This window comes from Pristis pectinata, chromosome 35, assembly GCF_009764475.1.
Source record: "Pristis pectinata isolate sPriPec2 chromosome 35, sPriPec2.1.pri, whole genome shotgun sequence".
NCBI lineage: Eukaryota > Metazoa > Chordata > Chondrichthyes > Rhinopristiformes > Pristidae > Pristis > Pristis pectinata.
The window spans coordinates 9,092,829-9,116,671 of record NC_067439.1 but is presented as its reverse complement, the minus strand read 5'-3'; the positions used below and the strand labels follow the sequence as shown (position 1 = coordinate 9,116,671).

Sequence of the window (23,843 nt, the reverse complement as noted above, 5' to 3'; positions counted from 1 at the left end):
AAATTTCTTTGCTCAGAGGGTGGTGAATCTTTGGGATTCTCTACCCTGAAGGACTGTGAGGCTCAGTCAGTGACTGCATTCAAAACAGAGAACTTAGATTTCTGAATACTGAGGAAATCAGGAGACATAGAGATATAGCAAGAATTCCTGGGCATTAACATCTTGGACAACCTGTCCTGGGCCCAGCACATGGATGCAATCATGGAGAAGTCACAGCAAAGCCTCTACTCTCAGAAGCTTAAGGAGATTAGGCATGTCACTAATTACTTTAACTTCTTCACTACTGAAAGTATCTGACTGGTTGCATCATGGCGTGTTACGGCAATTCCAATGCACAGGTACACAACAGGCTGTAGAGAGTAGTGGACACAGCCCGGTCCATCATGGGCACAGCCCTCCCCACCATTGACAGCATCTACAGGAGGTGCTGCCCCAAGAAGGTGGCACCTATCATCAAGGATCCCCATCATGTCCTCTTCTCACTGCTACTGTCGGGCAGGAGGTACAGAAGCCTGAAGTACCACACCACCAGGTTCAAGAACAGCTACTTTCCACAGGTCTTGAACCAACCTGCACAACCCTAACCCCACCTCAGCAACGGAACGCTACAGACCACCTCTTGTACAACCACGGTCTTGTCTTTGATTGTCTTTTTCTTGCACTAAATTCTTGTTCATTTTTTCCCTTTCTTCACTGTCTTGTATAATTTATATTCTGTGTGCTGTCTGTGCCTACGAGCCTGTGATGCTGCTGCAAGCAAGTTTTTCATTGTACTTGTACCTCGCTGTACTTCTGCACATGACAATAAACTCGACTTGAAATGGCGTTGAGGTAGAAGTTCAGCCGTGATGAGGGAGCTGGCTCCAGGGGCCAACCCACCAACTCCTGCTCCTACTTTTGTGTTCTCTCCAAATCGACACTCATTCCACGATTCTCACTCACTGAAGCTTGATGTACTCCGCGCAATCCTTGCCCGCCCTCTCCCTAATTTACACAAATCTGGGAATCCATGCCTGCTCCCCCCGACACATTCCCCACAACCCTTGCCTACTTCTGTCCAATCCCGAGGCACACTGCCCAGCTCTGCCCACCACCCCTCCCTGGCCTGACACCTACCGGGGTTTCTCGCCTGTCCCAATCTGAAAGATGATGCTGTCCATCCAGCCCACCAGCTCACGGACCAAGCCGAAGAAGCGGATCTTGTCGCTGGTCGTGGTAAGCTGCAGCCTCCGCTGGTCACAGGTGCTCAGTAGCTCCTTCCATGCCTGCATCACCCTCTGCTCCTGGACCTGAATGGCCTCTGCATTCTCACCAGCATACACCGTCCGCAGCTGGGCTGCGTGCTCTTGTAACTGCCTCACCTGGTAACCGAGAAGACACTTTTCTTCATTAGAGTCATATAGAGAGATACAGTACAAAAACAGGCTATTATTCTCCTCACATTCTCTTCAACTCCCCCAAGGTTCTATCACTCACCCAATTAAATTTGTAATATTGTGTCAGTTTATCAGTTTAAATTCATTCTTAAACTTTATTCCATGGTCAAATCCTATCAGATTCCATCTACTTCAGCCCTTTGTCACTTCCAGCTATCTCCTCCCAGCTTCTTACATCATTCCCACTCTCGCCCTCCCTCACCATCTTCCCCCTCTCACCTGGATCCACCTATCACCCACCAGCTCTTGCCTACCCTTCCCTCCACCTTTTTATACTGGCTATCTCCCCTCTTTCCTTCCAGTCCAGATAAAGGGTCTCAACCCGAAATGTCGACTGTTCATTTCCCTCCCCAAATGCTGCCTGACCTGCTGAGTTCCTCCAGAATTCTGTATGTTGCATCAGTTTAAATAAAGCAGGCAAAATTTACTGAAACTTGTCAATCATATCGTCCATAATGGTACTCAGAATTATAATAAAGTTCCCCGTGAAATAGCAAAGTTTGAAACGGAGTGTGGGAATAGAGCTCCCAGGGAAGGGAGTGGGCGGACTGGAGCCTTGGTGAGTCAAAAGGGAATGCTGGAAGTGACCCCAGTGAGTGGAAGGGACCATGAAGACACTACCTGGTGAGCCAGGAGCTGAACCAACTGGATTTCTAATTCAATATATATCAGATTATCAGAATTTTCCTGTGAAGGAGCAGAGCTGTTCAATAACTCAGAGGCTCGAACCTTTAGCAGTGAGGTGGTTTATTCAGAGCTCAACACGGCTGATGCTTCAGGAGAAGGAACCAGGTAGTCCCTAGATCATTCTGCTGAGGGACAGAATTGTTCTACCTTCATACTGTTCATAGAGTTTCCTCAAATACAGCATATCGGAATGATGACCACAATATTGCCAGGACTCAGCTGTAGGGAGAGGTTGAACACACTAGGACTTCTTTCCTTGGAGTGTAGGAGACTGAGAGGTGATCTTATAGAGGTGTATAAAATCATGTGGGGCATAGATAGGGTGAATGCACACTTTTTCCCAGTGTTGGGGAATCAAGAACAAGAGGGCATAGGTTTAAGGTGAGAGGGGAAAAAATTAATAGGAACTTGAGGGGTAACTTTTCTTTTACACAAAAGGTGGTATGTATATGAAATAAGCTGCCAGAGGAAGTGGTTGAGGCAGGTACAGTAACAACTTTTAAAAGACAGTTGGACAGATGTATGGAGAGGAAAGGTTTAGAAGGATATGGGCCAAAGGCAGGAAAATGGGATTAGCGTGGATGGGTATGTTGTTCAGCATGAACTACTTGGGCCGAAGGGCCTGTTTCCTGGGCAAGCACGGTAGCGTAGCGGTTAGTGTAATGCTACTACAGCGCCAGCGAGCCGGGTTCAATTTCGGCCACTGTCTGTACATTCTCCCCGTGTCTGCATGGGTTTCCTCCGGGTGCTCCGGTTTCCACGCACATTCCAAAGACAGGTTAGGAAGTTGTGGGTATGCTATGTTGGCACCGGAAGCATGGCAACACTTGCGGGCTGCCCCTGGAACACTCCAGGCAAAAGATGCATTTCACAGTGTGTTTCGATGCACATGTGACTAATAAAGATATCTTATCCATGCTGTATGACTCTATGACTCTAAGTCCATGTAACCTTGTCATGTTCCTGTTAGTGCAGTTTAGTCATTGGATCAAAATAATATTTATCAAAACCAGTCACAAGAGTACAGAACATCATAAACTACTTGCAAAATCAGTAAATTAAATACTCTCTGCCTAGGCTGTTGCTCTACCCTTGGAGACCCTGTCTCCTTAGAACATAGAACAGCACAGGAACAGGCCCTTCTGCCCACGATGTCTGTGCCAAACACAATGCTGAATTCAACTAAATTTCATCTGCCTGTACACGATCCATATTCCTCCATTCCCTGCAGATTCATGTGTCTTTCTAACAGCCTCTTAAATGCCATTATCGTATCTGCTTCCACTACTACCCCTGGCATGCTGTTCCAGGGCATCCACCACTCTCTGTGTAAAAAAAAACTTGCCCTGCACATCTCCTTCAAACTTTCCCTCTCTCACCTGAAATTCATGTCTTCTAATACTTGATATTTCTACCCTGAGAAAAAGATTCTGACTGTCTACTCTATCCGTGCCTCTCATAATGTTAATATAGGTTTAGTTCACACACAAACATTCAGTTAACAGTGCAAAGACAGTCCAACAAAAGAATACCTGGACAACCAGTGCCTGTATATCATGTTCAAAAGAACTCAGCATTCGTTGCAGGGTAAAGGTGCTGCTGGAATCGCCAAGGGCAATGTCTGGAAGCAGTTTGTGTTTCTCCTCAATGTGGCCAGCCACCTCCTTGCAGTCACTGAAGAACTTGTGCAGCTCCTGAGAGGCTGACAGCATCTGAGCTCGTGTCTCGATCAGTTCCAGCAGGTCCGCCCAGGCCTCGCCCACTCCGTCCTTCCACTCTGCGATGGTGGCTGCGTCACTGTGGCCGTAATCGATCAGCTCGTCCACCATCTGATTCACCGTGTTCACCCGCTCCTGCCCAATCATCCCAGTCTCATGGGCAAACTCTGTGAATTTCTCCAGCAGCAACTAAGGGGCAAAACCAGCACATTTGTATTCAGTTGGCAGAATGAGACCTTTGCTCCATTGTCAAAGAGTCAGAGAGCAATACAGCACGGATACAGGCCCTTCAGCCCAACCAGTCCATGCCGACCACATTGTCCACCTAACTGGTCCCATTTTCCAGCGTTCAGCCCATATCCTTCCAGGCCCCTCCCCTCCATGTACCTATCCAAGTGCTTCTCAAATGATACTACTGTACCTGCCTCAACCACTTCCTGTGGCAGCTCGTTCCATACACTCACCACCCTCTGTGTGAAAAAGTTGCCCCTCAGGTCCCTTTTAAATCTTTCCCCTCTCACCCTAAATCTATGCCCCCTAGTTTTAGACTCCCCTACCCTGGGGAAAAGACTGTTACCAATACACCTCATCTTTGCCTCTCATAATTTTAAACACATCTATAAGGTCGCCCCTCATTCTCCTACATTCCAAGGAAAAAAGACCCTGGCTAACCTCTCCCTACAACTCAGGCCCTCTAGTCCTGGCAACATCCTTATAAAGAGGGTGTTGCCATTGCTACAAAGAATTATAGAGAGATAGAGCAGAGAAACAGGCCCTTCAGCCCATCGGGTCTGCACCGACCATCAACCACCCATTTACAGTAATCCCATTTTATTCCCTCAGATCCTCATCAACTGCCCCCAGATTCTACCACTCACACACACACTAGGAGCAATTTACAGCAGCCAATTATCTACCAGTCTTTTCCGCAGGGTAGGGGAGTTCAAAACTAGAGGACGTAGGTTGAAAGTGAGAGGGGAATGATTTAAAAGAGACCTAAGGGGCAACTTTTTCCTCACAGAGGGTGGTGGGTGTATGGAACGAGCTGCCAGAGGAAGCTGTAGAGGTGGGTACAGTTACAACAGTTGGATAGGTCCATGGATAGGAAAGGTTTAGAGGGATATGGGCCAAATGCAGGCAAATGGGACTAGCTCAGTTTGGCAACTTGGTTGGCATGGACAAGTTGGGCTGAAGTGCCTGTATTTCATGCTGTGTAGCTCTTTGACTCTGCGTTTGTGAACCATCATCACCTCAAGGGCAGGAACCGCAATGCCTTGAAATCTCTCAGTGAACAACGGTGACAAGCATGTGTGAATTGCATTGGGGTCAGATTTTACACTCTTTGCATTTCAGCTGCACATCACCCTTCCTGACCCAACCTCTCATAGAGCCATTGAGAGATACAGCAGAGAAAGAGGCCCTTCAGCCCAAGGAGTCTGTGCTGACCTTCAACCAATCATTTCCACCAATCCGGGTTCACTTCCGGCCACTGTCTGTAAGGAGTTTGTACATTCTCCCCGTGTCTGCGTGAGTTTCCTCCGGGTGCTCTGGTTTCCTCCCACATTCCAAAGACGCACGGATTAGGAAGTTGTGGGCATGCTATGTTGGGGCCAGAAGCGTGGCGACACTTGCGGGCTGCCCCCAGAACCCTCTATACAAAAAGATCCATTTCACTGTGTGTTTCGATGTACATGTGACTAATAAAGATCTTATTTTACACTACATTAATCCTATATTTTATTCTTCCCCCATTCCCATCAACCCCACACAGATTCTACCCCTCACCCACACACCAGGGGCAATTTATAGTGGCCAATTAACCTACCAACCTGCACGTCTTTGGGATGTGGGAGGAAACCGGAGCACCCAGGAGAAACTCACATGGTCACAGGGAGAACCTGCAAACTCCACACAGACAGCACCAGAGGTCAGGATCGAACCTGTCTCTGCCGCTGTCAGGCAGTTGCTCTACTTGCTGCGCCACTGTGTCGCCCCACACTGGGAGTAATCATCACACCAATTTCACTCACCGTGACGTGCTCGTAATCTTGGCCAAGTTCTGGCGATCCTGCTACAACCTCTCGCTCTGCGATCCACTGCTCGAGTTCATCGACCTCGCGGTTCAGCTGGAAGAGCCAGTAATGTTGCTCTAGCTTGCCTTTCCGCTCCTCAGCCAGATCCTTCAGACTCACGTACAAACGGTCGATCTGCGATTGTTGCTTGCTAATCTGCTCACTGCACCAAAAACACAAAGAGTTCACTCGCTGTAGGAAGCTATAGGTCACCTGAGTACGGCGTCAAAGTCAACCCACGCTCTGTAATAAATCAGGCAACAGCAAAGAACTTACGATCAATGCTTTTTTATTTTTACGCTAGTGGGAGCGAGGGATACAGAGAAAGAGTAAACTGTGTAACCCGAGCTCTGTATTAGGCTCACTCAAAGAAACACTGGTCACTGTGTACTTTTATACCCACATTCGTGGGAAAGTTTGGTGGGAAGCTGCACTCACTAAGTCAGTTGTTTACATAAAGCTTTTAGCACAACAAGATATGTCTAAATAACTGCTTTCTTTCACACCCACACCTGGCCTCAAATCCAGTCAAAATTATAGTCACCCCGTGGCTGAGGTAATTCCATTCTATGGGAAGAAGCTGACAAAGAGAATCATACCATTAACCCTTACATTGCCAGTCATTAACCCCTTGCATTCCCAGCTATCTTTTACAACGGGACAGATGTTATTCAGCTGGAAGAGGTGCAGAAAAGATTCACAAGGATGTTATTGGAACTGAAGGGCTTGAGATATAATGAGAGACTGGATAGTCTGGGGCTTTATCCCCTGGAGCGTAGGAGGCTGAGGGGGTGACCTTGTAGACGTATATAAAATCATGAGGGGCATAGATAAGGTGGATAGTCTTTTTCCCAGTGTAGGGGAGTCTAAAACCAGAGGGCATAGGTTTAAGGCTTGAGGGCGAAGATTTAGAGGGGACCTGAAGGGCAACTTCTTCAGAATACGGGTGGTGGATATGTGGAATGAGCTGTCAGAGGAAGCTGTAGAGGCACATACAATTATAACGTTTAAAAGACATTTGGACAGGTACATGGATAGAAAAGGATTAGATGGATATGGGCCAAATGCAGGCAAATGGGACCAGCCAAGTAGGCAACTTGGTCGGCATGGAGAGTTGGTCTGAAGGGCCTGTTTCCCTTCTGTACAACTCTGACTAACTCGACAGTTACCGAGCAATTGAGTCATGGTTCCCAGAAAACTGCAAACAATTAACCATCTCTTCACCCTGGCCATATCTCAATGACTACAGAACCAGAGAACCACCCAACATATGGAAATCATCTCCATATTCTAACAGAAACCATGATAAAACAGTGGTCAGGCCCTCGATACCTCTCTTGCTTCTGTTTGTAAGGCAGGATGTAAATGCAATAACTGCAGAGGAAACTTGCCAGACTGGTACCCAAGACATGGGATATCAGTAAAGTGGAGAGGCCGGGAAACTAGGAACAGCGGCACAGCTGGTAGAGACGTTGCCTTGCAGAGCCAGCAACCCGGGTTCGATCCTGACCTCAGGTGCTGTCTGAGTGGAGTTTGCCTGTTCTCCCTGTGACTGCGTGGGTTTTCCCCAAATGCTCCGGTTTCCTCCCACATCCTTAAACATGTGGCTTGATAGGTTAATTGGCTGCTGTAAAATGCCCCTGGTATGTAGGTGCGTGGTAGAGTCTGGGGAGAGATGATGGGAATGGGGGGAGAACCAAAAAAAAAGATTAACGTAGGATTAGTGTAAATGGGTGGTTGGCATCGACTCAGTGGGCTGAAGGGTCTGTTTCCACGCTATGTGGTAAAGCAGCCAACATAATTAAAGATCCCACCCGCCCGGACATTCTTTTTTCTGCTTCCTCCCATCGGGCAGAAGATACAAAAGCCTAAAAGCACATATCACCAGGCTCAAGGTCAGCATCTATCCCGCTGTTATAAGACCATTGAACTGTCCCCTAGTACGATAAGATGGACTCTTGACCTCACAATCTACCTCGTCACGACCTTGCACCTTATTGTCTGCCTGCACTGCACTTTCCCCATAACTGTAACACTTTATTCTACCTGTTATTGCTTTTCCCTTGTACCACCTCAACGCACTGATGTGCTGAAATGATCTGTATGGATGACATGCAAAACAAAGTTTTTCACTGGACCTCGGTACATGTGACAATAATAAACCATTTTATTAATTTATATCACTCCATGACTCTCCTTTAAGCAACGTTTAGAAGATGATTGATCGGGATGTTCTGATGAAGGATCATCAACCTGTGATGTTGGCTCTGTTTTCTCTCTCCACAGATGCTGCTCAGCCTGTAGAGTCTTTACAGCACATTCAGTTTTGATTTCAGATTTCCAGCATTTGCAGTCGCTTTCCTTTTTGGCTTCAAATGTACGAATTCTGATAGACTTGAATAAGGAGAAATGGTTTCAAAGGGAAAAGGACCAACAGGTGGAGAACATCAGTTTAAAATAATTGGCAGAAGAGGCTGTGTTATGATCTGGACTACACTGCCCGAAAAAGAAATGACAGAAGCAATTCAATAGTAACTTTCATTAGAAAATTGGAGAATGGAAATTTGTTTTAAAAAGACAACAAAGTGCAAGATTATTGATAGGTGAGGAACGTTTCAGGTTCTAAAAGGATTGGGAAAAGGGGAGGTGCAATGAGACCTGAGTGTCCTTAAACACCAATCACTGAAAGTAAGCACTCAGGTAGAATAGGTAGTTAGGAAGGTAAACAGTATATTGCCCTTAATTGCATGAGGATTTGAGTTCAGGAGCAAAGTTGTCTTGCTGCAGCTGTACAGGGTCTTAATGAGACATTTAACTCACCAACCCACTCGTCTTTGGGATGTGGGGGGAGACTGGAGCACCCAGAGGAAACCCAAGCGGTCTCAAGGAGGACATTCAAACTCACAAGGACAGTGCCGGAGGTCAGGATCAAACCTGCGTTGCTGGAGTTGTGAGGTTCTACAGCTGTGCCACCCCATTCGACTTTCCCAGCGTATCACTGTTATTCCTCAATTCTCTTCATGCTCAAATACCCACTGTCTTGAAAATACAGAGCATCTATAGCCCTTTGCTGTAATCCAGCTCATCTATGAGATGCTCCTTCAGAGCATGTGAATCATCATCTTTCAGGAGCCCAGAAATGCCAATAGGGCCAGGATACACATTTTGGTCTGATAGTAGTTCAGTCTTCCCAGTCTCAGATCCAGCACTACTGGTTACGTTACCTCTCCGGGTGCCCTTCGTCCAGTAGTGCTCTGCACGTCTTCGAGAGCTCACAAATATTCTCTGCATAATCATCGATAGTCTGCTCCAGGCTCAGGTGTTTCTTCAACAGCTGGAGAGCGCTCTGTTCATCCTACGTCAAGAATAGTACAAACACCTTGTGAGGAAAATGTCGTTCTAACTAGAATGCAACACAGGAGAACAGAGAGGCAATTTAGAAATCGGAGCATCAATGGCAGCGACCTCTTGAGGCAGGGAAACTTCTACAAAGACAAACATCACATTGATACCCAAATGTTGTAACATTTCCAAACACCCGACATCATTCCCAGCTTCACCTGCTTCCCAGTTCTGGTGAAAAGATCCACTCACCACTCAAATATAGAGCATAGAACATTACAGCACAGTACAGGCCCTTCGGCCCACAATGTTGTGCCGACCTTTTAGCCTACTCTAAGATCAATCTAACCCTTCCCTCCCACAAACCCCTCCATTTCGCTATCATCCATGTGCCTATCCAAGAGTCTCTTAAATGTCCCTAATGTATCTGCCTCTACCAGCACCCCTGGCAGCACGTTCCACGCACCCACCACTCTCTGTGTAAAAAACTTGCCTCTGATATCCCCCCTGTACTTTCCTCCAATCACCTTAAAATTATGCCCCTTGTGTTAGCCATTTCCACCCTGGGAAAAAGTCTCTGGTTGTCCACTTGATCTATGCCTCTTATCATCTTGTACACCTCTATCAGATCACCTCTCATCCTTCTTCCCTCCAAAGAGAAAAGCCCTAGCTCACTCAACCTTCCTCATACGACATGCTCTCCAATCCAGGTAGCATCCTGGTAAATCTCCTCTGCACCTTCTCTAAAGCTTCCACATCCTTCTTACAGTGAGGCGACCAGAACTGAACACAATATTCTAAGTGTGGTCTAACCAGAGTTTTATAGAGCTGCAACATTACCTCACGGCTCTTGAACTCAATCCCCTGACTAATGAAGGCCAACATGTCTTATGCCTTCTTAACAACCCTATCAACCTGTGCAGCAACTTTGAGGGATCTATGGACTTGGACCCCGAGGTCCCTCTGTTCCTCCACACTGCTAAGAATTCTACTATTAACCCTGTATTCTGCCTTCAAATTTGACCTTCCAAAGTGAATCACTTCACACTTTTCTGGGTTGAACTCCATCTGCCACTTCTCAGCCCAGCTTTGCATCCTATCAATGTCCCATTGTAACCCTCGACAACCTTCTACACTATCCACAACACCACCAACCTTCACATCATCTGCAAACTTACAAACCCACCCTTCCACATCCTCATCCAAGTCATTTAGGAAAATCACAAAGAGCAGAGATCCCAGAACAGATGCCTGAGGAACACTACTGGTCACTGACCTCCAGGCAGAATACGCTCCATCTACAACCACCCTATGCTTTCAATGGGCAAGCCAATTCTTAAATCACACAGCCAAGTTTCACTGGATCCTATGCCTCCTGACCTTCTGAATGCGCCTATCATGGGGAACCTTATCAAATGTCCATATACACCACATCCACTGCTCTACCCTCATCAATGCATTTTGTCACATCCTCAAAGAATTCAATCAGACTCGTGAGGCACAACCTGCCCCCACAAAGCCGTGCTGACTATCCTTAATCAGACTATGCTTCTCCAAATGCTCATAAATCCTGACCAATAATTCATAAATCTTTTCCAATAATTTAAAGTAAATCCAATAAAGTAAGACTCACTGGTCTATAATTCCCAGGGTTATCCCTATTCCCTTTCTTGAACAAAGGAATAACATTTGCCAACCATCTGGTACTACTCCTGTGGCCAGTGAGGACGCAAAGATCATCACCAAGGGCTCAGAAATCTCGCCTCCCATAGTATCCTGGGATATATCCCATCTGGCCCTGAGGACTTACCTATCCCAATGTTTTTTAAAAATTCCAGCATATCCTCCTTCTTAACATCAACATGTTCTAGCTTATCATCCTGTTGTATGCTGTCCTCACAAATGTTAAGTTACTTCTCACAGGTGAATACTGAAGCAAAGTATTCATTAAGGACCTCCCCTACATCCTCGACTCCCAGCATGTTTTCACCTCTATCCCTAATCAGTCCTATCTTGACTCTAGTCATCCTCCTGTTCTTCACATACGAGTAGAACGCCTTGGGGTTTTCCCTAATCCTACTCACCAAGGCCTTTCTCATGCCCCCTTCTAGCTCTCCACAGTCCATTCTTAAGCTCCTTCCTGGCTACCTTGTAATTCTCTAGAGCCCTGTCTGATTCTTGCTCCTGAACCTTAAGTAAGCTTCTTTCTTCCTCTTCACTAGATATTCCACATCTCTGGTCAACCATGGTTCCTTCACCCTACCATCCTTTTCCTACCTCAATGGGACAAACCGATCCAGAACCCCCTGCAAGTGACCTCTAAACAACCTCCACATTTCCATTGTGCATTTCCCGGAGTACATCTGCTCCCAATTTATATTCCCAAGTTCCTGCCTAATAGCATCATAATTCCCCCTCCCCCAATTAAATACTTTCCCATACCATCTGCTCTTAACCCTCTCCAAGGCAAGGGTAAAGATCAGGGAGTGGTGGTCATTGTCTCTGATATTGTATAAACAAAAGATGCTGCATTTATTGTGCCTGTCTCAGCTTCACTAACTGCAAAACTCCCATTTGTTTACCGCAGACTAACACTTTGCACAAGATTACAAATTATGATTTAAATTAATTCAAAGATTCTGAATGTAAAACTCAATGAATTTTGAAATGAACTCTTAATTTCCAAGCTTCACCAAACTCCAACTGTGCATTCACTTTGCATTGAAAGGTGCATTTGGCAGTCTCGTTAGGCAATTCTCCTCTGTTTTGTCATTGCAGAATATCTGGAGAAACTCCACACCCCCCCCCACACCTCTCCCTCCCATCCCCCTTCCCCCCACACACCCAACCCCATCCCTACCCATTTCCAATTGGACAGATAGAGGAACTAGACAGATGATAGTCAGACCAGACAGGCCACTGCCCTGCCCAACTTTCCAGCCGGTCTATCCTTGCTATCTACAGCACCACTAATTTTCATATCATCTGCAAATTTACTTAGCATACCTCACACATATACATCCACGTAATTAAAGTACATTACATCAAGTTTCCTAGCACTGAGGTCACCTAGTTTCAGGTTCATGATACTGATATCCCTCCTCACGAGGACACTACTTATTCTCCCCTCACATCCTCTGGGGCAGCACCCTTGCCTGATCCCCACAAACAGCCATCCCAAACTGCTCCTTCTATTTCCCTGGGCAGCAGTTCAAAGTCAGTCCATCTGTGGCAAGAGCTTCTCATAGGTCATCAGGGACATCTCTGCAGAAGGGAACAGCCACATTGCAGCCACACAGGGACACTGTGATATATAGCTAGGAAACTGAAAGCCACCTACAAGGTTGTAAAACAGGATGGCAACAGAATTTGTTCCTTTTAAAGGAAAAAAAATCCATTAATGAACAATTTGATTTGGCTTTGTTATGAAGTATTCTCAAGTCACCAGCACGGCAGCATGGTAGCGTAGCAGTTAGCGCGACGCTATTACAGCGCCAGCGATCGGGGTTCGATTCCCATCGCTGTCTGTAAGGAGTTTGTACGTTCTCCCGTGTCTGCGTGGGTTTCCTCCGGGTGCTCCGGTTTCCTCCCACATTCCAAAGACGTACAGGTAGGTTAATATGGGTTTAAAATGGGCGGCATGGACTCGTTGGGCCGGAAGGGCCTGTTACCACGCTGTAAATAAAATTTAAAATTTAATTTATTCACGTATGAAGTATTCTCAAGACACCAACACTATTCCCCATTTTGGGGTAAACAACATAATTATGCATAGGTAAGTCACACTGATGTGGCAGCTGCTGGCATTGCTACATACCCTGTCACTTCTCACCTATATAGTTATCTACATCATGTGAATATGTTCAAACACAAACTATGCTACATAATGAATGATTCTTTCCTCCTAAAAATTGTTGTCTCACTGCAGCATACACAGTCGTGAAATATTTAGTATCATTCTCAGCTGCCAGGTTACTCTGGCAATTAATGCAGTAGAGCACCAACGCAAAGTTGATGACTTCTACTTGAAAGATAATGACATTATCTTTATCCCCTGCATTCTAAACTGATGATACTCATCATGGACTTCTACAAGTGTCAGAAAAACACGATTAGATGAAACATCTGCTCTACTTTGCTTCTTTGCTGGGAACTGTGTTGCTGTTAGCTGCCAGCAAAGCGTCACCTCTCTCCGGCACCAGATTTTTTTTTGCCTCCTTCAGGTGCTGCCTCAAGAAGGCAATATCTATCATCAAAGATCCCCACCATCCGGGCCATGCCATCATCTCGCAGCTACCATTGGGCAGGAGGTACAGAAGCCCCATACCACCAGGTTCAGGAACAGCTACTTCCCTTCAACCACTTGGTTCTTGAACCAACCAGCACAACCCCAATCACTACAGTTTAGCACTATGACCACTTTGCACTAAAATAGACATATTTTGTGCTCTAGTATGTTCTTTCTTGTAAAAATTGTGTATAATTTATGATTTTCTTGTGAATGCTGCTTATCTGATAGGATGTGCCAACAAATTTGCTACAAGTAAGTTTTTCATTGCACCTGTGCATACATGTACTTGTGCATATGACAATAAACTTGACTTGACTCCTATTATGTAAAGGATTGGAAGTGACAGGATTCGGTAAGGGAGCATCATTGAGAAATGAGGTCTTGCTTGGGAGTCCAATTTCAAGCGTGTGCTTTATTCACTGAGACTTTATCATTTCTGCCCCATTGTGAAATGGTCAATGGCGACAATGCTTAAAATGAATCTCAACTGAAGTTTCATGAGGGAGTTCTCATTGTTGAATGGGAGCAGTTTTTCAGGGATGCAAGGCAAAATCAGGTAGAGTGGGGATTAACCTCACTGTATTGCAGTGCACACACTCAATACTAACCTGGTTAGTATACTAACCAGAAATACTAAACACAGACTGCAAACACTGGAGAGACTGCAGAGGAGATTCACCAGGATGTTGCCTGGGACGGAATGTTTCAGTTATGAGAGAATGGATAGGTTTGTGTTTGTCAAAGAGCAGAGGTGGCCAAGGAGGAACCTGATAGAAGTAATCAAAATTATGAGAAGAACAGAAAAGTGGGATAGCAAGAAACCTTTTCCCTATAACGGAGACATCTATAACCAGAGAGCTTAGGTTTAAGTAAGAAGGTGAGGATGAATCTGAGGAAAGCAATTTTTTTCACCCAAAGCGTAGTTGGAATCCAGAACGCAGTGCCTGAGAAGATGGTGGAGGTAGAGGCTCTCATAACGTTTAAACAGTATATGAAGGAGCACAAGGCATAGAAGACTATGGTATTTGATAGTCATCATGGGCATGGTGGGCCAAAGGGCCTGTTTCTGTGCTGAATGATTCTATGACAACCTCTTTCTCCAGCTGAATCTCCACGACGATAAAGGAGACCTTTTGATCTCTCAATCTACCTCGTCGTGGCCCTTACATCTTATCTACCCCACACTGCACTTTCTCTGCAACGGTAGCATTACATTCTGCATTCTATTATTGCTTTTCCCTTTGTACTTATGTTTTGGAACGATCTGTGTGAATGCAATGCAAAGCATTTTTCACTGTATCTCAGTACATGTGACAATAATAACCAATTAGCACTCTGCACTATGCCCACATGCAGAACATTCTTTTAACTATTTTTATCTGCACATCCTAGGGATTGGTACAGATGTGAGGCTCAGGACAAAAGCAGTTGCTGCTTCCATCAGGATTTCCTCACCTTTCCTTTCTCATCTGTCATCATGTGTAGCTCCTGCTCACTCAACCATGACTCCACCTCGCTAGCATCAAAGTAATATTGCTGGGCTCGCTGCATTGCAAGCAACCTCTGCTGCCGCTGCTGCGTCTCCTCTTGCAGCGCGGTCCACAGCTCTTTCAGCCTCTCCAGACTCAGACGCACAGCATCAGCCTCCGGGCTCTGGATTGAAGCAATGTGGCCTGCTCTCTCCATCACATCACTGATCCGAGGCTGGTGACCCTGAATCTCCCGTTGGAGGGTCTGTGAACATCAAAGAGACCAAGCGTCACACAAGAGATGAGGGAGCTCTCAGCTGAGAGGCTCACACGGGTAACATGTGTGAGAGTGCACCAGTAAGAATGGGCATGGCAAGGGCAGGAGACCCAAGAGACTGCAGATGCTGGAATCTGCAGCAACAGACCATCTGCAGGAAAAACTCAGCAGATCGAGCAGCGTCTGTGGGAGGGAAGGGTCCTGATGCAGGGTTTCAACCCGAGAAGTCGACAACTCCTTTCCTCCCACAGATGCTGCTCGACGCACCGAGTTCCTCCAGCAGATTGTTTGTTGCTTTGTAAGTGTGTGTCAGTTTCTGTTCTAATGGGGGAGCAGTGTTAGATCAATAATGATGAAGTAACGTTTATTCCAAAAGCTGGGGATATCTTAACCCTGACAGGTCCAAGCAGAGTCGCATACAATTAATGGACAATCTGTCACACTCCTTCCACAGGTACCTGCTTTTTAAACATTCCTCCGTGCACTTTGCCATGGATGAGATTAGCGCTGCTGCCCATTGATTCCAACCCTGGTGATGCAGCCCGTGCAGAGAAGGTATCTACTGTTGGGAAAGGTGATGCAGAAAGAAGACCTAGTGGTGAGGAAGTGTCAACAGTGTATTTCCCATTGGGAGTGGTGTGTGACTCAGGTGTAGAAGAATAACTGGTGTCTTTTGACTATACTGGAGCTGATGGGATACTGGACGTTATATAAGAGAACTATGCTTGCAGTCAACAGTAAATCTGGGCTTGGAGCCAGCAGGTCTGCAGAAGACTGCTGAAACCAGACTTTAAAATAAAACAGGATGCGAGTTCAGCCTTGAGCACCTGATAAGAGGAACTGGTTGGTGTTGTTTTGTCTCATTTTAATCTATGTAACACATTGATTATGTTCTTATGTATGTAACAACTGTAACTGAACTAGTCACGTGATATAGCTGTTGTTTTAACATATAAAATAAGCTTGTAACCTTCTGTATGTTAGAGTCTGGGTAACGGTAGAGATCGCTGCCCACTCTCCATGGTACCATGTATAAATAAAAGCCTTGGAACGAAACTTGGAGTTATCGTTTCTTATTGTAGTAAAAATTAGAGATTCCATGACATCAGGGGAGAGGACGTTTGCTGAAGAAACCTCATGGGATGCTGCAGTACCTCTTGTGGACAATACAAGGTGCAGTCACTTACACTGGTGGTCAAGTACTTGTGGCTTGCAGACACAAGAGAGGCAGATGCTGGAATCTGGAGCAACACATAAACTGCTGGAGGAACTCAGTGGGTCAAGCAGCATCTGTGGAGGGACTTCCCTCTCCACTCTCGGTCCTGATGCAGCTTCTCGACCCGAAACTTTGCCAACTCCTTTCCCTCCGCAGATGCTGCTTGACCTACTGAGTTCCTCCAGCAGTTTGTTTCTCGCTTGTGGCTTGCCTTGCCTTGGATGGCGCCAAGCCTCTTGGTACTGACACCCAGGTTGTCCACTGTCATTCAGATCACCTCGAAAAGCGGCACAGTGGTGCAGAAGGTAGTGCTGACACCACCCCCCACACACCCATCTCACAGCTCCAGCGACCCAGGTTCGATCCTGACCTCTGGTGCTGTCTGTGTGGAGTTTGCACATTCTCCCTGCGATCGCGTGGGTGCAGTTTTCTCCTGCATCTCAAAGGCATGTGGTGGGTTAAATGGCTGCTATAAATTGTCCCTTGACGTAGGTGGGCAGCAGGAGAAACAGGACAGAGTTGGTGGGCTTGTACGCAAGAGTGGGTTACTGGGAAAGGAGTGAGGGGAATGGGATTAAAGGGAACGCTCCAGGACCCAGCATCAACTCAATGGGGCGAATGGCCTTCTTCTATGTCCTAAGGAAATACAAAATCCTCTGCAGCTGTCACTCACCTGAAGTTTCTTCAGAAGTAGCTGCACTGTTTGTAGATTGACACCATGATCCTTGGACTTGGCCATTGGCAGACGTTCCTCAACCCAGAGCTGTGGGAAATAAAACACTTGCAGCCACTCAGGTGACCAATGATCAACTTAAACAAGTACAGGGTTGTACTGTAGTAGACGATAACCCTACCATGTAATTGTAGCACAGTGCAGTAGTACATTATGGTATACGAGGCATTGTGATATACAGGCCATCCCCAGGTTAGGAACACCCGACTTACGGACACTCCTACATAAGAACGAGCTCCCATGACATTAGTAAATTTGAAAGTCCAACGTACCTGCATATGTTCTTTCCTATGAACAGCAGAACTAGCTTTCTCTCTCTTTCCACTTTTGGTAATTGTTCTTTCTTATCAGCCTTATGTGCTTTTGATGCCATTCATTACAACACTGTGGAGATGTGGTTACCATATAGAGTCATTTTTGCATATTTTCTGACTTATGGACAAAGTTGACTTATGGACGTCTGCAAAAACAGAACTCGTCCGTTACCTGGAGGTGGCCTGTAACAATAACAACTTGCATTTATTTTGCATCTTTAACGTACTATAAAATCTCAAATAATCGCACAAACTTGGAGCATTGCGTACAGTTTTGGTCGCCCCATTACAGCAAGAACGTGGAGGCTTTGAAGAGGGTGCAGAAGATGTTCACCAGGATGCTGCCTGGCTTAGCATGTATTAGCTATAAGAAGAGGTTGGACAAACTTGGATTGTTTTCTCTGGACCATCAGAGGGTGAGGGGAGACCTGATAGAGGCATAAATGGAGTAGACAGTCAGGGTGGAAATGTCAAATACTATAAGGCATAGCTTTAAGGTGACAGGGAAGAAGTGCATTTTGAGCCAGCACATAGATAGTCAACTCTGGATCTAACCCAAGGGAATATAGCTGGGCAAGTGGTTGAGGTGTCACTGGGAAAGCACTTCGGAGATAGCGAGCATTGATTTGTCAGTTTCAAGGTACTCACGGAAAGGGATAAGTATGGTACAGGAATTAAGGTCCCGAATTAAGGAAGGCCAACTTCAATACAAGACCAGGCAAAAGTAGACTGGAAGCAGCTACTTGCAGGTCGGTCTACATCGGACAAGTGGGAATCTATCAAAAGTGAAACAATGAGGGTTCAGTGCCAACATATTTCTATAAGGGTGCAAGGCGAGGACAGCAAGTCCAAGGAACTCAGGATGGAACATTGGTTTATTATGGTCACGTGCACTGAGATACAGTGAAAAAAACTTGTCACCCAGGCAGATCGTGCCACACATAAGTTCATCCAGAGGACATCAAGGGTTATTGAGGGGTTGGGAAGGAGGTAGGCATAAGGAAAATATAGAGAATTGAAAACAGCAGAAGCCTTTCAGGAATATACAAAGTGTAGTGGAGGTACTTAAAAAGGAAATTAGGGAGGCAAAGAGAGGTACAAAACTTTTCTGGTGGACAATGAAAATCTCAAGGGCTTTTATAAGAGGATATCAGGGAAAGATTGGGGCCCATTAGGGACCAAAGAAGCAATCTGTGCAAGGAACCAGGAGGTCACTGGTGAGCTCTGAAATGAACACCTCATCTATATTCACTAAGGAAAGTGACATCGAATTCAGGGGGGATGATGAAATTCTAGAATGTCATTAAAAAGAGAGGAGGTAATAGATCCCTTAGCAGGCTTAAAGCAGGAGGCAAGAGAGGAGATTGCTGCGGCGATTGTTAAATCTTCTCTGGTCATAGGTGAGGTGCTAGATGACTGAAGGCCAGCAAACGTGGTACATTTATTCAAGAAGGGCAGCAGGGATAAGCCAAATAGTTACAGAACCTGAACTTAACAACAGTGGTAGGGACGTTGTTGGAAAAAATTCTGTGGGACAGGATTATCTGCACTTGGAAAGGCAGGGATTAATCAGAGATAGTCAGCACGACTTTGTGAGGGGGAGATCCTGTCTGACGAATTTGATTGAGGATTTTGAAGAGGTAGCAATGTGTATTTGAAAAGGACAGTTGGTGTGGTCTACATGGACTTCATTAAAGACTTTAGCAAGGTCCCAAATGGAAAGTGTCCTAAAAGTTGGAGTCCATGGGATCAAAGACAAGTTGGCAAATTGGATCTAAAATTGGTTTGCTAATAAGAGACAGCGGATGATAGTGGAGGATTATTTTTGTGATTGGAAGCCTGTGACGAGTGGTGTACCACAGGGATCACTGCTGGGCCTGCGGTATTTGTTGCAAACATTAACAATTTGGATACGAATGTAGGAAGTATGATTAGTAAGTTGCAGGTGAGTAGAAACTTAGAGATGCTGTTGATAGTGAGTGTGATTGCTATAGGCTTCAGGATGATAATGATCAGTTGGTAAAATGGGCAGAGCAATGGCAGATGGAGTTAATTCTGATAAGTGCAGGGTGATGCACTTTGGGAGGACTAAGGGTGGGACACACACAATGAACGGTAGGGCTTGATGGGGTGGTGGAGGCAGATTCTTTCACAACATTCAAGAATTATCGAGGCAAGCACTTTAATTACCAAAGGACAGAAGGCTGCAGACGAAGTGCTGGTAAATGAGATCAGTACAGAGGGATGCCTGATGGACATGGTGGGCCGCAGGGCCGGTGGGATACGATTTTATGCCTCTGAACTTCAAGCCAGAGTGTCAGCCAACGAGAAGAACACTGGAATAATTATGTTTGGAAGGGACTGAGATGGATAGAAAGGCTTCAGCAAGGGATCAACAAGTGACTGAAACCACAGGAGGGTGTTGATGGAAGTAGGTGGGCTAGCCATGGTAACGGCAATCTAGTCGACAACTCAACACAGGTGACCTACAACACCAAAGGTTGGGATAACCTGTTACAACCAGCAACAGAGTTGAAAGGGAAGGTTTTCGTGGTGGGGCCGTAGATATTGCCTTCCACGTCACCAATACTTGATGCAAAAGTACATTTCTTCAACTTTGTCCATCCTTCATTGGTACATGAAACCCTTGTGTGAGCTTGGTGTGACAGGTCAATTTAACGAGACGCACAGGTGGTAAGAACACTTCGCTGTGACCGCCTGTCACGTTTGCATGCTGCCTTGCTTACCATCTCGTCCTCCATATCCCGCGTGATCTGGTGAACCTCTTTGGACGCCAAGAGGATCCTCCGCCGTTGCTTCAGCGGTTCAATCAGACGTACAATTCTCGTTTCCACGACATTTTGCTTCTCAATGACCTCTTCTTTCCCCGAGCCTTCCTGTTGCAGGGTTGCAGCCTGGGCTTGCAACTCACCCACCTCCTTGTACCAGCCCTCCATCTGGTTCTCCAGCACCTGTAGATCCAGATCAGCCAAGGTCATTGGGTAAACCTGTCATTTCCCAATAATTCACAACTTCTGGCCAATCACACCCTCACGTACAATTGTATAAGGCATTGGCGAGGCCGCATTTGGAGTATTGTGTGCGGTTTTGGTCACCCTGCCATAGGAAAGATGACATTAAGCTGGAAAGAGTGCAGAAGAGATTTACAAGTATGTTGCCAAGACTTGAGGGACTGAGATTTCGAGAGAGGTTGAGCAGCCTAGGACTTTATTCAGAGTAGGTCATCTTATAGAGGTGAATAAAATCATGAGGAGCAAAGATAGGGTGAATGCACTCAGTCTTTTTCTCAGGGTTGGGGAATCAAGAACTAGAGGGCACAGGTTTAAGAGGAGAGGGGAGAGATTTAATAGGAAACCGAGGGGCAACTTTTTCACCCAGAGGGCAGTCTGTATATGGAATGAGCTAGCAGAGGAAGATATTGAGGCAGGTACAATAACAACATTTAAAAGGCACTTGGACAGATATGGATAGAAAAGGGGTGGACCAAACACGAGCAAAAGGGGCTAGCTTAGATGGGCATCTTGGTCAGGGTGGACCAGTCGAGCCGAAGGGCCTGTTTCGGTGCTGTATGACTATGACTCAGACAATCACTGCTGAGGAAGAGCGGTGAAAGTAGAAACCCTCATAATGCAAAATATATTTGGATATGTACTGGTGCCCTTATCCACAAGGATGGAGAGCTGGGCAGTGGGATTGGGTGGAGTGGCTCTCAGAGCAAAACGGCTTCCTCTGTGCCAATTCCAATGGGTTATGATGCAATTCCAGTTGCAGTTTCAAACACTGTGATCATAACTTCCAGCTAATCTCGGCAATCATATGAATCAAGGCCGCCAATCACAATCTCAAGCAATCACTGCTTCCAGTCAATCATAGCAGACTTCAGTCAAACACTGGAGGCAGTCCAAAGCAGATTCACCAGGTTAATTTCTGGGATGAATGGATTGTCCTACCAAGCAAGGTTCAACAGGCTGGGTCGTTATTTCTTGGAATTCAGAGGAATGAGGGGTGATTTTATTGAAACATACAAGATCCTAAGGGGGCTTGCCAGGGTAGAGGTTTTCACCAATGGGGTAGACTCAAACAAGGGGACATAGTTTCATGATAAGGGGGCAGTCATTTAAAACTGAGGTACATAGAAATTTCGTCTCACAGAGGGTGGTGAATCTCTGCCCCACAGAGTTGTGGAGGCTGGATCACAACGAGTATTTATAGTTGAGGTAGATGAATTTTTGAAGGATCAGGGGATTAAGGGCTATGAGGCTCTGGCACAGAAGAGGAGATGAGGCCTGGGGCAGATCAGCCATGATCGTATTGAACGGCAGGACAGGCTTGAGGAACCGAGTGGCTTACTCCTGCTCCTATTTTCTTGGATTCTTGCGACTGGGTGATGGGAAGACCAACTCCAGGTAAAGTCCAATGAGACCAAAAACTAGGCTGAGTAACAGGTTCACTCAATACTCAAACACCTGCTTCACTCAAAAGACAGATTCAGCTCAGTTACGTCAATGCAGGTATTGAGCAGATGCCCAAGGATTTAATTGAAATACCAACATCCCAGGTGGTTTACTTAAATACGTGTTGTATTGGCAGTACTCTGGGTCCTGGTTACCGTTTGCATCACATTTCTTTATCAAATAAAATTCTATAACTTTCAGAAAGCCACCTAGCAGAGAGGGGAATCGATGATACAGTCAAGGCCAAGGTTCAGACACCCCTTCAGCATCGGGCAGTGTAGTGTAGAGTCCCACCCTGGAATGGCCCTGACAGGCTTCAAAAGAAGGCAACGCTGCTGTTGTGCTTTGCCTGCTCCCAATGCCATGAAGGATTTTTAACAGTAAATGAAAATCAAAACGCTGCAGATGCTGGAAATCTGAAATACAAAGAGAAAATGCTGAAACAATCAACTCTGCTATTAGTAACACACAAGACAGGGCTGCTATTGGCAACACGTAACACGGACTCGCTATCAGCAACACGTAACACAATCTACTCTTAGTAACATGTGCACAGACCTGCTATTAGCAACACATGACAAGGACCTGTCATTAACATACAACACAGACCCTGTCTTTATCAACACGTAACACGGACCTACTATTAGCAACACACAACTCAAAGAAAGCACATTCACCCAATAACTGCCCCATTTACCCCATGAGCTGATTTTCCCACCACGGATATCCCCTTTGGCACATCCACCTCTCCCACCTTCTCTGCAACTTACAGTTACCTTTACCTCGCTTTCCCAGTTCTGATGAAGGGTCTTCCACCTGAAACGTTAACTCTGTTCTCCTTCCACAGATGCTGCCTGACCTGCTGAGTGTTCCCAGCATTTTCCGTTTCTATTAGGGATTTTAAACAGTTTTTTTGCACGTCTCTCAGAGTCATTTAAAACTATTGTAACTGAAGTAAATGGTCTAAATTTTTATTAAGCTTTAGAAAGAAATATTAATTAAAAGACATTAAACTAAACCAAGATGGTAACTTACCTCCTCTCCTTTCCCTCCTGGTCCCTAAGCCCAGAAGCTAAACTGGGTCTGAGTGGCAGAATAGACTGTTAAGCAAGCCTGGGCTCTGCCAGTGGACCCCGTGTGGAGTCTAGCAGCAAAGCAGTGGACCAGATGCAGTGTATTCTGTACTCGTTAGGTCTCAGACTGTCAGAGGAGAGAAACAAGAGACTGCAGAAGCTGGAATCTGGAGCAACAACCTGCTGGAGAAACTCAGCAGGTCAAGCAGCATCTGTGGGGGAAAAGAAATGCCTGTCACCCTTCACCCCTCCTCGGTCCACCAATCACCTACTGGCCCCTTGTCTCACCACTCCCCCTCTCCTCTTTATACAACTACCTTCCCTCTCCACTCAGTCCTGATGCAGGGTTTCAACCCAAAACGCCTCACTGATGCTGCTTGACCTGCTGAGTTCCTCCAGCAGATTGTTTGTTGCTCCACTTTCAACAGCAGATGCATGAATGTCTCAGGCTTGCTGAAGTTTCCTTTGAGCACAGCAAGATTTGCCCCCAGCAACTCAGTGATAAAAGTTAAGTGATATCTGTGTGTGAAATCTGGAAAATGGCAGAAGGCACTTCCAAAGCAAAGTTTAGCAAAACTCAAAATAGTGTCACTGGCTGATTAGCAATAACATTTTAAACCAAAATGAAAAGGCACCGACTGAAGCAACCAATCAGTGCTTTGTCGCTGCAAATCATTAGAATTTAAAATGTGATTATGTCCTAGGCTCAACACATCTAGAGCATGCCTGGCCTGGCCCTA

General features: G+C 45.9%; 1 protein-coding gene across 3 annotated transcripts in view; it reads right to left on the bottom strand.

The window, feature by feature from the left end:
- The window catches only part of LOC127586341 (spectrin beta chain, non-erythrocytic 1-like), a 146,234-nt gene that overhangs the window by 37,668 nt on the left and 84,723 nt on the right, over positions 1 to 23,843 (bottom strand). For all 3 annotated transcript variants that reach the window (XM_052044205.1, XM_052044206.1, XM_052044207.1), the window contains exons 21-27: positions 20,303 to 20,527; positions 17,182 to 17,271; positions 15,002 to 15,280; positions 9,138 to 9,268; positions 5,872 to 6,076; positions 3,656 to 4,030; positions 1,117 to 1,361 (exon numbers count right to left, since the gene is read on the bottom strand). In XM_052044205.1, coding sequence (XP_051900165.1) covers positions 1,117 to 1,361; positions 3,656 to 4,030; positions 5,872 to 6,076; positions 9,138 to 9,268; positions 15,002 to 15,280; positions 17,182 to 17,271; positions 20,303 to 20,527 — 1,550 coding nt within the window. The remainder of the gene's footprint in view (positions 1 to 1,116; positions 1,362 to 3,655; positions 4,031 to 5,871; positions 6,077 to 9,137; positions 9,269 to 15,001; positions 15,281 to 17,181; positions 17,272 to 20,302; positions 20,528 to 23,843) is intronic.